This window comes from Molothrus ater, chromosome 28, assembly GCF_012460135.2.
Source record: "Molothrus ater isolate BHLD 08-10-18 breed brown headed cowbird chromosome 28, BPBGC_Mater_1.1, whole genome shotgun sequence".
Lineage (NCBI taxonomy): Eukaryota > Metazoa > Chordata > Aves > Passeriformes > Icteridae > Molothrus > Molothrus ater.
The window spans coordinates 3564912-3579561 of NC_050505.2; the positions used below are offsets into that span (position 1 = coordinate 3564912).

The 14650-nt window shown below is 41.6% G+C and overlaps 2 protein-coding genes across 2 annotated transcripts in view; both read right to left on the reverse strand.

Annotated features, from left to right (window-relative positions):
• LOC118700378 (histone acetyltransferase KAT6A-like) overlaps window positions 1-14650 on the reverse strand; it is a 75661-nt gene that overhangs the window by 44683 nt on the left and 16328 nt on the right. The window lies entirely within an intron of this gene.
• The window catches only part of KAT6A (lysine acetyltransferase 6A), a 28174-nt gene continuing 16371 nt past the window's right edge, over window positions 2848-14650 (reverse strand). Inside the window, 9 exon segments of the mRNA XM_036396618.1 lie at window positions 2848-3872; window positions 3874-6077; window positions 6715-7033; window positions 7738-8430; window positions 9080-9290; window positions 10369-10600; window positions 11848-11941; window positions 12926-13087; window positions 13518-13659. Coding sequence (XP_036252511.1) covers window positions 3495-3872; window positions 3874-6077; window positions 6715-7033; window positions 7738-8430; window positions 9080-9290; window positions 10369-10600; window positions 11848-11941; window positions 12926-13087; window positions 13518-13659 — 4435 coding nt within the window. The 3' untranslated portion in view covers window positions 2848-3494.

The following is a 14650-nucleotide window of genomic DNA, read 5'->3' on the forward strand; positions in this document are numbered from 1 at the left end:
CAAACCCAAACCAAACCAACCCAAACCAAACCAAACCCAAACCAAACCAATCCAATCCAAACCCAACCCAAACCAAACCCAAACCAAACCAATCCAAACCAAATCCCAAACCCAAACCAAACCAAACCCAAACCAAACCCAAACCATTCTCTAATGGTAGGATTTGATAGTTTGTTGGCCAAGATTCTCAAAAAGGCCACCTTGTTCACAGCTCCAACCAAGTGTCGTTGTCATCGTTAGCCCACACAAACTGAGGCTGGGTATTTTGTCGTTACTTTTTAATTAACAATTCAGCCTGTTTGATCAAATGATGCTTTTTATAAGCAGCTTGCATTCTTGAAGACAACCTTGTGAAAAAGCCTTTGGAGGGTTCTTGTGGCCGCTGAGTGTTTACATGGCTCGGGCCAGCCCTTGGACCGCAGGAGGCCGAGGCAGTGGCTCTTGCTGAGGTTTATCATGCTGGTCATGGAGGAATTCCAGCACTGATCACACCCATGCTGGAGCTGTGCTTCCCTCTAGCGTTGTCAGAGCTCTGAGCTTGTGGAGAACGCACATCCCAACGATCCAACGGTGCCCTGGAGCTGCAGGGCAAACCTTGCTGGGTAAAATGGCTCCTCCTCCTCCTCCTCCTCTTCAGGGTTTTCATTGCAGATGAAAGAGCAGCTGAAGGGGATGGAGAAAACTTCAGGCACACGCTGCCAGTTTTAAAGGACACAAGTCAAAATTCCAAATCGAAGCTGATAAAAACCAGGACCACACTTTGTTTTGCTCAGCCTTGGCAGAGAGGAATTTGAAGGTGCTGATTTCTGGAAAAGCTTCAAGTTTGTTCTTCTTTTTCTCTAATTGGAAATTCTAGATAAAAATTAACACAACCAAGAGATCTCACAAGTGAATTCTCTTTCAGTGAAAAGGCCCACAGGGAATCATATTCCCAGGACCAAGCACCAGGGACAGCATTTCGCCACTCAAATGCAAGAAAAGAAAAAATTTACACGCACAACTGACATCCAAAATGGCTCAACATAATTTATTTTTTTTATGTTAAAATGTACAGAGTTCTTTTGAAAGTACTTGCTAGAAAGGGGAAAAAAAAGTGATATTACATACAAGGAGAGGAAGGGAGACCATCCAGCCAGGAGCGTATGACATGGAGAATTACAAAGGCATCTAGGCACCCCCTTCCCCTTAGCTTACAAGTCACCATGAACAAAGTACAAAGAGGTTACAAAACAGGAAAAGCAAATATAAACAGACAGGAATAGACTCAGCTTCATTTGTACATGCGGCTTTTAGAGGCATCTGGAGCTCCTATTCACACACTCTAGAGATCTCTTTAAAGAGAATTTTATCTTTCTTAAAATAGTTTTTAATATTCTACAACAAAGATAAAAAATTTTAAAGATGGAATGAAATGAAAAAGCTCTTATTTTTAAAAGGCATCGAAGTCACTAACAGTGAGTTTTTTTTTAATTTCTTTTAGAAGATTACCCAAGTTATCTTGCTAAAAATACATTTTTTTTTTTAAACAGAAGTGAAAAAATGGTAGGTACCAATATTACTGCGTTGGATAATTTTCTTTTTATATATAGAAAAGAACTTTTTTTTTTTTTTTCTACAATAGTTCTACAGTCACAAAGGTTTGTGGAAAAGGGAGCTGCCCAATTGATAAAAAAACCCATACAAAACCAAACCAAACATAAAAGGCAAACAAACTAAAATTCACGGCCCTCGTTTCAACAGCTTCTCCTCCTGTCTCAGACCCACCCCCACCCCCAGGAAGCAGCGGACACAGCTGAAGATCTAAGGAGAGAGGGCAGCACAGTGCGCTTTCTACACGGGTTATCTGGGACTGGAATAGTATATACAGAGAAATGGGGTCCTACACAGCCTTGTACATGCTCAGAACTAAACAGAAATAAAAAGTGGAAGTCCTTTGAATTCTGCCTTTTATGGTTAGCAGTTACTGGAGGAAAAGTCCGTTTTAGTGCATCTGAAGAAACCCCAACTTTTAGATTCTTTTGGTTTAAAAACAAAAGGAATTAGTCTTATTAATGTGTCTGCATTTCTACTTCACATACAATAAAAAAAAAGAACTTTACATTAAAGGGTTGTCCCTTTTTGTATTGGGTGACATGCCAGCAGTGTAGCCAAAATTAATGTAAGTTGGATTTTGCAGCAATAGAGAGCAAAATCCTGCCGCCTGGATCCTGCTACGGGGTTGGGACGGTTTCACTGCTGAAAAAGAGGCTGATTCCCTTCTTTTCCCCACACTGGGTCAAATGTGTGGCTATTTCTACAAAATGGATATCAAACACAGTCAAGAGAATCAGGAAAAAACATCACTGAGCCCCAGAAAGCGGCACATTCAGCAATTCCTACGCCAGGCCCAGGAATGGAAGAGTGACAAGGACACCACAGGCTCCTCAGCCCAGTCACCAAATAAATGCACACTTCTTCTTCCAGCATTTCCCAAGCCAGGAGATTTAACTGGAAACAGCTGCTTCTGAGCTCAGCCTGACTCAAAAGGCTCAGAACCAAAACCCTCAGCGTTTGCAAGCATGTACTAAAGCAGCCTGGGATCTCAGAGCTGTGGCTGGGCACCAGCAGAGCCTGTGACCATTTTCTTGTCCTAACAGACCATTGCCCACCCTGTCCTCTTCACCACTGCAGAAGGGATACAGAACAAGGTCTCTCTTGAGATGCTTCCAGCAGTTCAGTGACAGAACACGTGTGTGCATGCACGCACATGTGTGTTCACGTGCACGTCTGGGTGGTGAATGGGATCATTTTAAAGTTACATTATATTTTCAGCATAAAACATACAATTTCAATTAACTCATCTACAAAACACCAATGTGAATGGTTTATTGTTTACACTTAACTCCAAATTTTACCGAGGGTGAGGGAGTCAAGGAAAATTAAAGCTTTTTCCTGACTTGCAGAAATAAAGATTTTCCTTTATCCTCTGTGTCCCCTTCCAAATCTCCCAATAAGTGCCTCCTGCTAGAAGTAGGAAATGTTAGGTGGGGTTTAGAGGGAAGGGTTGTTATTCTTTGAGATGTCAAACATTTTACATGGCTGCAGCACTAGAAAACTGCATACAGAGGGGCACAGGGGAGGGAAAAGGACATATATTGAAAAAAAATTTAGGAAGATGATTTCACGTTACACATAGTCTGTCCACTTTGTCAGCAAAGTAAGGCTCTTTTTAAATTATGAGAAGATTTTGTGCATGTTTCCCCTCTAAAAAACATCTGTAAGTGATTTTAGCTGTAAAATGTTTGACGATTGTGAAGAAAAGAAAAACAAACAAACAAAAAAAAATCAAAAAAATAAAGACCAGGCTTCCTAAAAAATAAAATAAACCAAAGAAAATCCCTCTAAATCTACAGCAATATTTTAACTGGAAAAAGGTCCATTTTCTCTGGTTCGTCAGTATAAAAGGTTCCTTTATTTATATTTATTTCAGTTTTTAGGATGCAAGTCGATCTTGCTCATCTTCTCATGTATGGTCCATTAAGAGACTGCTTGGGCACCCCAGCAGCGTTCATGTAGCTGTGATGGGAGGGGCCAGTGTACATCATGTTTCCATGAGGATTTGGCTGCATAGGCTGCTGGGTATAGGCCTGGCTCCCCATCATTCCCATCTGCATCTGCATAGGATACTGTGCTGTCTGATTCATGTAGGCAGGATTGCTATGGTAACTGCTGTTCATCATGGGCTGTGTCATCCTGTAGCTGTTCATGGCGTTCAGGTTCATATTCATGGAGTTGACGTTGTAGGGCGCGGTTGGCATCAGGTTCACGCCCATGTTCATGCCCCGCTGCACGGCCAAGGTCCGAGGCCCAGCCTGCATGGCCACGGCCGGGGGGGCTGCGGCCGTACAGCTGCTGCTGGTGCGCGCTGGCAGAGGGCAGGGGCGCAGATTTGGAGCGGATGGAGATGTGCCCCTTGACCGGCATCTGCCCCTGCAGCCGCTGCGTGTGCGGAATGCCGATGTTGGTGGCGGACATGTTGCACTGGAGCAGAGGGGATGTGAGGTTCATGGTGGTGGAGGCCAGGTTTGGTGGGGGTGTCATGGTGGCTTGTGCTTGTGGGGTGCCGGCCAGGGGGTGAGAAGGAGCCAGCTGAGCCAGCCCTGTGTTGGAAAGAGAAACGCTGGTTGCATAGGAAGTCACAGCAGGAGAATGGCTATAAGGCATGGCATGAGGGTCCATAATGGTGTTTGTCAGCTGCTGCAACTTGGCTAAACTGAATGTGGCTGATGGTTGTGAATAGCTGCCAGCACCAAAATCCCCTGGAATCCTCTCATAGATACTGATGTTACCAGTGCTGCCTGATTCAGGTATTTCCATGATCATAGGTGCTGGGGTGAAGCTGTTGTTCATGCTACACTGAGATAATGGAGGTTGCTGCTGGGGTGGAGGTGGGGGCTGTGGCTGCTGGGACTGAGGCTGCTGCTGTTGTGGCTGTGTTGTTGGTTGCTGGTTACTTGGGGGCCTTTCTACTACACAGCTCTGAGGTGACTTGATATTACAGTTTGCTGCAGGCTGGACACTGTTTTGCTGCATCATGCTGCAACTGCTGCCAATGTTTGCCATTTGCTGAGTGACAACACAACTGTTCTGGGTGAGGCTGCTAGAAGAAGACAGTCCTCCGTAGGAACAGCTGCTCTGGGAAGAGTTATTTCCACAAATGCTGCCTCCCATGGTGGAGTCGTAGCTGCTGGGGTTTTCATAATTCTCTGTAGTGCTCTCAATGCTGCCAAGGTCACTGAAGCCACTATCCACCACCTGCTGGGAGTGGTCCGATACTGAAGGCACATCCATCATGGGGCTGGTCTCCATGTTCTGCATAGAGGGTGCGGACAGGGATCCTTGCTCAGGGCTGATCTGTGTGTAGCTGCTCTCCAGAGCAGGCACGTTTGGGCTGCTGACAGAACGCACAGACTGGCTGGGGTGGGACTGAACAGAGGATATTGGGCTGTTGTGTTCTGAGGCCTGGCAATCTTCAACCATCGATATCTGAGGATCCTCCTCAGTCTGGGTATAACTCTGCAAAGTCTGACAAGCTGCAAGAGTTTCTTCACAGTCCTGGTAAGCTACATCATGCTCATTGCTTTCCTCCTGTGTCAAGGACTGGACTGCTTGAACAGTTTCAAGATCTAGTTCACTATGAGGAATCTCCTCCTCTTCCTTTAATTCAATTAACCCCTCTTTATTACTTTGCTCTTCTTCGTGATCATCTTCAGACCCAGGGACATGCTCTGAGCCCACTGATGTCTCATTGGAAGCCTGCTCTTCCTCAGAATCTGCCTCTGCTTCATCTTTTTCTTTTGCATCTTCTCTACTGCTTGGGATGCTTGTTTCTAAAAAACATTCTTGCACCTGAGGCTCCTCCTTCACCCCTTCTTTAACAGGCTGCTCCTCCAATTCTTTTTTCTTCAAAGACTCTGGATGACCATCATCTTCATCATCAGCATCGTGATCTTCGTTCTGATTTGTCACTACTGCAACTTCCTCTTCTTCCTCGTGGTCATGTTCAGGTTCATCTAATTCTTGCTGCTCTTCTTCTGATTGCCTCTGCTCTTCTAAAATCCGTGGCTTCTCCTCCACTTCCTCTTCTATCTCAGGTTCTTTGACTTCTGGCACTGGACTGCTGTTGCTGTCCACAGGAGAAACTGCTCTTACTTCACTGCTGCCTATGTCTTCCTCTTCTCCCTCTCCTACCTCTTCTGCTTCCATATTCACATCTTCCTCTTTCCTTTCCTCAGTCAGAGGCAGGTCCTTCTGCTCAACACATTCTTCTTTATCTGAAATTTTGGCCTTACGCCCTGGTTTTGAATTAGCTACCACCTCATCAACCATTTCATCCTGAGCTGACAGTGGCACCTCCTCCCGGTTCAGTTTAAAACCTGGTTTTCGACCAGGTCTTTTCTTCCAGTGGACTGGCTTTCGGCTTTTCCCTTTTGGCCATCCCTTCTTCTTTTTCACAGGTGTGGAAGTATCTGGCTCAAGTGAAGAATCTTTTGCTTCACTATTCCTCAGCATAGATAACGGTTTCAAGGGTGGGTTACCTGAAAATACAAATTGAAAGACACTGTTCAAACATTTTTGACCTAAGCATTCATGGAAGCCTTCCCAAGCACGCCCAACATGTTTATCAACTTCAATATTAGCTTAGAAATTTATCAGAATGACAGATGTGACTTCTGAATTGTCAGTGGACTCTAAGCAACCAGTCACAACCAAATTATTTTATTTTATGAACTGAAGGTTCAGAGAACTTTAGAGAGATATGAGAAGCTGAGAGGGTGAACATGCAATGTGATGAAGAAGAGGATGTCAGAAGAGGCAATTTAATATTTCCCTTTGTTGTGGAAAATTGGGGGCTTGCCAGTTCATTTCCGTTTTATTTCTGTAAGTAAGTGACTCTGCTGCACAGCTTTTCCACAATCACAGATACTAATTCCATTAGGAAAGCTGAATCAAAAGGATAGCCTGGGATCAGGTCACTGCCAATAAGAAAGTCAAATGTATGCACCACGTTTTCATAAAGCTAGGGAATGTCTGGGGCTGGTCTGACTGCTAATTTATGCCTAACCTACATTTCAGCTGGAAAGTTACAAGCCAAAGAAAGCAGCTGCTTTTGTCATGAGCTGTTATCATCCAACACAATCTACCAAACTTTCACTAGTGTACCACCATACACACCATTATTGTCATCAGACTCCTCTTCGTCTCTGGACTTCCTCTTAGAAGAGGGTCTATGCCTGAGTGTGTCTGGTTGGGCTAAGTGCTGAAAGTATCCACTGGATGAAAGCTCACTCTCCTCTTCTTCATCCTCCTCCTCCTCCTCTTCCTCCTCCTCAATCTCAAATGTAGGCTCTAACTGAGGCATTGGTCGTTCAGAGTCTGAGTCCTCAAATGGTTCATCCAGCACTTCTGTGGTTTCTGAGATGGTTTCAGTGACAACACTGCTGTTGTGGTGCTTACGCTTGCGGACCCGCCTCTTCCGATGAAGAATTGGTTTCTGGAAGTGGAAGGTGGGAAAAGAGAGGATATTTCACCACGTGCAGTAGAAATGAAACCCTAGATAAATACAAAACATGAACAGCAGAGAGCTCCCTTCCAGAATCCAGAATTCACTAGAAATACTGCCTGGCACCTGCCACTGGTTAGAATTTAAACAGCTGAAGCTAAGAGCCCATCCATAACAGTCGGAACTTTAAACACACTACAAAACAGACGTGAATAGCTTAGAATAAGGTGCAAAAATGATACAGTAGAGAACTTTCTAGTGAAGAAAGCATTTGCTTACACACACTGATAGAATTCACATCTCCATGGTAAATAACTTCAAAGACTTTACACTCTGATTTCAGTTGTTTAGAGAGCATTTGTGTTTTGCAAGCTTCTTTCATAAGCAGGACTTTATCTGTTTCTATTCTGCATGACTGAGAAAAATTTCAATAACTAAGCTAGGAAAAAAAAATCAAAAGCACAAGATCAAGGCTGGGCTCAAAAACCCCCCAAACTCCAACCTCTGATTCACCAAAAACCACCACTAGAAGAAGTCAGCAGGAAGTAAAAGAAGAAGTCACCTGGAACACTGAACATGTGCTCCCTGTACACTCAACACAGACCTTATGAACTGCACCATCCTTCACAAAGTCCTAACACACAGCCAAAACTGACTGGGTAGCAGTCAAAAAGAACAAGAAATAAGGCACACACCTTTCGTTTCAACGTTGGCTTGGTGAGAACAGGTGGAGAGCTTGACCTAGGACTCACAGGCTCATCATCCTCCTCTTCACTGCTCTCACTAAAACACCTCAGAAGTCCCCTGTCGCCATCACTGTAGCGCCGGGGTAATCTGTCGCAATCCTCTGGGAATCTACACTTCAGTGGCTCCGTGTTCTTTTTCAACTGGCCCCTCCACCTTTCCACAGCTTCACTGTGCTGCCGATGGGGAGCTGCAGGTTTTTCACCTTTGCCATACTGTCCCTGGGAAGCTGCAGATTTTTCATCATCTTCAGCATAGCGGCCTCTGGAGGCTGGAGATTTCTCCTCACATTCACCACATCTTCCTTGCAAGGCCACTGACTTCTCCTCACAGTCACTGCACCGGCCTCGTGAGGCTGCTGACTTTTCCTCACATTCACTGCATCGTCCACTGGGAGCTGCTGTTTTTTCCTCCATGGGCAATGCTGGCTCCTTCTCACAAAAGGGCTCATGAATTTTTTTGCTCTTGCGGTTCCATCGACCTCTTCGTGCTGGCTGACTGTTTGCAGGAAGACTATCCAGGGAAAAAATGTGCTTGTTTGGTCGTGTAGAATTGGCTGGAGCAACGATGTCTGGCTTTTTTTCACTCTCTGTTGGTGAGTAAGGCTCTTGCTCTTTCTTCTCCCATGACACAGATTTTACCATCTGATTTAAATAAAAACAAACAGATTTCACACACTTCTGATTTCAGCATAAACGTTTATCCTGAATTTGATTCCACAAAAGTGTTTGAGAAAAAAAGCCAGAAAAGTTTAACAAAAGTGACTTTTAAAAAATCCAGGATTAAAAAAAGATTTGACCTTTAAGAAATTAATGTAGTGCTAATTGCTACTCCTGTCCTCAGAGGTGATAATATACCTCACTTAGCTTCCCAACAAGTCACTTCAGTGGTGTGCCAGAATGCTGGTTTCACCTTGCTACATTCACAGTATTTATGCAATTTTCAAGAAAAAAGTAAGAAAAAAAATAATTGAAGCTACTTTTCCATTAAAATGCACCATTGGTTTAATGTAAATACAGTAACAGCAGATAATTTGCCTCTTAGTATTCTACCTAGTGCTCACCACCTGATGCAAGAGTGCAACCCCTTCAAGGATTACTCTCTAGACTATGCCTTGATGCTTTCTAGAGTTTTATTTTCTAATTTGAAACCATAAAGATACATAAGCTAACTATGACTGCACTGCTTTTTATGATTATGACAAATGCACGAGCTTGACATTTGAAATTTTGTCAGCTCTGCCTCCAAAAGCATTAAGTATAAACTACACAGAAAAAAGAGATTCACTCTTACACTGGTCTCTGGATCCTTTTCTTTCTGCTTTTGTTGCTCTTCATTTTCCCCATCCTCTGTTTCCTCTTCTTCATCTTCAGAGACAACGGAGTTGGAAACGATGACGGGTGTCCAGCGCAGGCACTCCGCATCCACGTCGATGGGGCGCACGTTGGTTCTAAGCTTGGCCATGTGCTCCTGGATGAGCTTCTCACGACGAATGATGACAAACCTGAACAGCAATAATCACACTCTGATCAACAACGGGTGACACACTGTACATGTTACCATGTGAAACACATCTGTTACAGGAAATGTGTTTCTCTCTGCAAGTAACTTCAGAGAGAACAGAAACTCGTGAAAATAGTGCTATTTGCAGCACCATCTCCCAACTGAAGGAATGTTACAATTATTTCCATTTCTTGTTAATGGTGAAGCCATTATCCTTCCATGGGTAACATTCAGCTGCAGAGTATCATTTTTATTATGGACAAGGGGTATACTGTTTGTGGAATGGGCAAGCTTAGGTGAAAGCTACTGAAGACAAATAAAAGGACTGCTCAAGAAAAGTTGCAGTCCCACTACCATAGTGCATTTTAAGGGTCTGAGAGAAATGTCATTAATTAATGTTAAGGTATTAAAGGTATACTGGGAGATGAGAACATAAAACTATTCTCAAGTTTTCCAAATAAGCTTCAACTTTAACACAAACACAATAGAATACAAACTGCTATGGTCTGAAACAAGACTAATTCCCAGTATTTCACCTGACTTGTCAGCTGAGCAAGCAGGCTCCCTCTGTTCTACACCAACACACTTCATCTCCCTCAGTGATCTGTCCCACTCTTCAAGCATTCTATGTCAATCCACACAGTTTATGGCATTTTTGAGACACAGGGAAAAGGAGGGAACCAACTGTCTGCTCACTGACTGAAAATAAGGAGCAGATTTGCCTCCAGAGAAGGGAAGCTGCTGTTCTTTGCTCTGTTTGTGAGTGTATTAGACTGATTTGGCTGAGGGATACCAAGAAAACCTGACCAAGAAACCAACCTGCTCTCTCTCACAGCAGCAAATGACAGCTGACACCTGAACCAGCTTTAGCACTGAATGATTCCTGCACTGCACACGAGTACCATGGTCTCAGTATTTTGACACTGAAATCTTTAATAAAATCAAGTTTATTAGAATGTGACTTGTCTTCCAACTATGACTGCAGTGCTTTTTATGACTAGGACCAATGCCCAAGCTTCACATTTGAAATGAAGTTCCAATGAAGGGATTTGGGATTAGAATGGGACTCCTGTACTCACTGATCACTACGGAAGTCGAGCATTCGTAGGTGATGCAGAGTGGAAGTGATATCTTGAGGGCAGATTCCAGTCAGCTTACTCAATTTCTTGATGCTTAATTGCTTGTCACGTTGATGATAAAGGCACTCCAATATTACACTTTTCCAATAAGCCATGTATGACAGGCGCCCCAGGTCCGACAGGGGCTTCTCTGGTGATCCTGCCTGACCCTCACGCTTTGAAAGCAAATAGCCTAAAAGACACAGAAGAAGAAAAGTTTCAAAATATTAGCTTCTGTTTCCACCCTTACCTCTACAAAGGCTTCATCTAATGGCTTAGTGCTGCCTACAAGATGTAGATGACAACTCTGAAGGATAAACTCTGTTTAAACTTTGAGTTGTTGGGACAATTTTTTATTTGTTGTTCAAACTGCTGTTATTCAGTGATGGAGTAAGACATTTCTGAACTCTGACTGTAGGTAATGCCACGAGATGGCAGCAGGTGTCTACCTGGAAATTACACCAAGCCTGAAGCACAATTGCAATAGCAATTTGGAAATGACAGAGGAAAAGCACACTCTTAAAACTAATATGATTAATCATTTTCTTGAAAATTCTCTAGTGACAAACTTCAGGGCCATACTGGAGAGTAGCAAGCTCTATTTGCAGAGATTTCATTAATTTAAGTCTGTGATACATTGCACAGGTTCAAGAAAGGCCAAGGTTTATATTCTACCCAGTGAGACAAAGGGGGATGGATCCAAGATGCCAAATGTGCCTTCTCACTGCTGTCCTACCATAACCTGCACTTGTTCATTTCTCAAGATACATCCTTGAGTTCTTTTGCTTCACCAGGAATTTCAGGAGAACAAAAACTTATCTACAAAAGACATTATTCTGATATAATTCTACCAGCAGAGTTTTCCTCTGAACTCCAAAATTTGAATGTCCAAAGGGAGGGCTGTGTTAACAACCAATAAACAACAATAAACAATGTACAGGGACAAGGAAGTTTCTCATGAAGTTACAGAGACACACATATGAATCTCAGAATTCTCTGAGTATTCAGAGCTTGAGTATGTCTGGTTTTATTGCTCTCAGAATTAAATAAAAATGTAAGTTTTGCTTAAGATATTTATTCAGCTAATCAAGCTGCTGAAGATTTCCACAGACCATGCACTCTTACAGCTGGCTTTCTGAATAAGGAACTACATGCACAAGAAAAGCTTCTGCTATAAAATTCACTATTCTGCCACATGCCTTTAGTTTCTACCTTAAGCTGCTTACACAGAAAGCACTGGAATTAAGGGGAAAATGATCAATTTGTCTTTAGAGCCGAAGTTCCAACAAAAAGAGTAAATGGTGAAGTTCAGATAATTTTGTGAGCTTTAGAAGCCTTTGTCCTGAGATGTGTTTTATTTTGAAAAACACCTGCTTTTACTGTTAAGTCCTTTAAAATATGAAAAGACAGATTGAAAAAAGTAAAGAAAAAGTTCCTTACTGAAGTCAATTAGGAACCTGCCATAGCCCTTACGCTGGTATTGTGGAAGAATCATGATACAGGAAACATTGTACTTCTGCTGGCAGTGTTTTTCCTGTTGGAAAAAAAAAAGCATCACATTGAAAAACCAGATCAGTAAGAAATAGTGTGAGTTCCTCTGTAAGAGTGCCCACGTGGTTCTGTATCAAAAAGTGAGATAGGAAGCCACAGTCAAAGTTTCTTAGGAGTGATAAAGCCAAGGAAAGACTTTGAAGAGACAAATTAAAGCTCCACCATCATTTCAGATAAGAAAAGCAGAAAAGTCATTGCAAAAGACTGCAATACTCCAGTGATTCTTTAAATGTTACAAGTGTAACATGCCAAAATCAAGTCTCATATCTGCTGTTCTGAATGCTAAAGAAAAAGCTTTAAAATAATAAAATAATAAATAATATTAAAATAATAGAAATAAACAATAGAATTAATTAAAATAATAATTAAAAATAATAATAGAATAATTAAGGATAATAAAAATAATAGAAATAATAGAATAAAATAAATAAAATAATAAATAATAGAAATAATAATAGAAATAATAAAATAATAAAAATAAATAGAAATAATTAAGGATAAATAATAGAAATAATTAAGGATAAAAACCTCAAGTTCTATCTGAAATCTTGGCCCTGTTCCCTCAAAAAAAAAAAAAAAAAAGGCTTCAAATCATTGCAAAGTTGCCAAACTTGTTTGGAAAACAATGTATGTATAGAACAAAAGGTGAGATAAGCAGAATTACCAAGCAGTTCTGTCTCACAAACAGCACTACCCAATCTCCACCAAGAGCAGGAAGTGATTTGGAAAGTTTATTTAGCCACTAAGCTGCAGTACAAGCTCCTTAGCAAGAATCTGCTATTCCATATTACAGGAAATTTGGGTTTACCAACTGGTGGTCCAAATGCAATATAAATAAAACCTGCTTGCAACAGGTGTCTGTAGCAATATTATATAATTTATTATATAAAATGCAAGATTACAACAATTTAAAGAATCCAAAGCAGCACTGCTCATCAGAGCAAACAATTCACACCCAAATACTTACCTTGGAAAAGTAGCCAACAAGGTGACAGCCCTTAACATCATTCTGTGTCAGCACATAGAAAAGAAATGGCTCCACATCATAATAGAGAGTCTTGTGATCCAAGAAGAGTTTAGCTAGCAAGCACAAGTTCTGGCAGTAGATAGTGCTGACATTGCCATCGACCTTAGAGACATGAGGAAAATTTGCTGTTATGTAAGGACAGGCTCACTCCAGGATCCCTGGACATTTGAAATGTCTTCACATGAGAGAAAACTTCTCTGTAGCAACTCAAAGGACTTAAAACTTCCACAGAACAGAGGCTGTGACCAAGTCACTGTTACACTCAGTAGCTTAAGAGACAACTTAAAATTAATTTTTTTTAAAACAAACCCCCCAGATTTTTACAAAGTGAGTCTTGTGTGTTTTACAGATGAATAATCCATACACAAGGTCAGCTCCTACTGGCTGCTTGCTTGTTGCTCACTCCTGGAACTCAGGAGTTCCAATGTTTCAAGAATGAAGATGTTTAGGACTATGAAAAATTCATCACATGAGTGGGTGTTGAGGACCCTAATTCACAGATATGAGCTAGCAGCTTCATTTTCTAACTCACCTCAAAGACTGATATATTATTTTTTCTGTAAATTTCATTGGCTGGAGGATGAAACCACCCACATTTTTTCATATGCTGTTGGAGAATAGTTCTGCTTTTCATATATTTTAGACAGAATTCACAAAGGTACAACTTCGGTAGCCTGTAAGCAAAGATAAAGGAAGAACAGAGACTGAAGACAGAGATTTTGTATCAATTTCCTCACTCCTGGTGACAGAGAGCTTGATGAAAACAAACCCAATGCACACTCACCTTGTGTGTGTGCTACTGAGGGCAAAAGCACATTAGCATAGCTAAAGTCATGACACTTCTTCTGTAATAAATGCATATTAAAAAATGCCTTTAATGCCCTGCATAATTAAATTTACATTATTAAGTTATGCCAGGAGAAATATATTAAAATCCTAGGAAAAAAAACCCAAAAAACCAGTAACCCCTCCCAGTTTTGCACTAGTGGTGCTAGGATGGGTGAGATAAATTGTTCCTATTCCCTTCTTCTCCTCATTGTCACAGGCACATCCCAGCTGTGTGTACACAGCCCTGCATAATTACATTTACATTATTAAGTTATGCCAGAAGAAATATATTAAAATCCTAGGAAAAAAACCCAAACCTGTAACCCTCCCAGTTTTGCACTAGTGGTGCTAGGATGGGTGAGATAAATTGTTCCTATTCCCTTCTTCTCCTCATTGTCACAGGCACATCCCAGCTGTGTGTACACAGCCTTGGGTGAAGGGTCACATCACCACCTACCCATTTGCTTTAAATCTGTTTTACACACTACACTGATATGGACAAGTAGAATGCAAGAATCCCAAAATTCTTGTGATTTAACTCCATTTATATGCTGTAGCTTCAGCAGGAATGTCTGTGCAGCTGGAATAATTCCTCATGACAGACCACATGTTCTTATTAAATGGCAAAATAAAGAGTTTCACTTCATTTTCTTCTTCTAGCTATAGCCCTTACAAGTCATTCCTTATTCTGAATAAAGTTCAAAGATTGCAGTTTAGACAATTTGCAAAGTTCTTAAGGAAAAGAACAAAGCAATTATACGTGCAGCACAGCAGAAAAATATTCAAGACACCAAAATGTAGGAAGCAGCAGATTTCTATGCCTGTTGGAGCACAGCT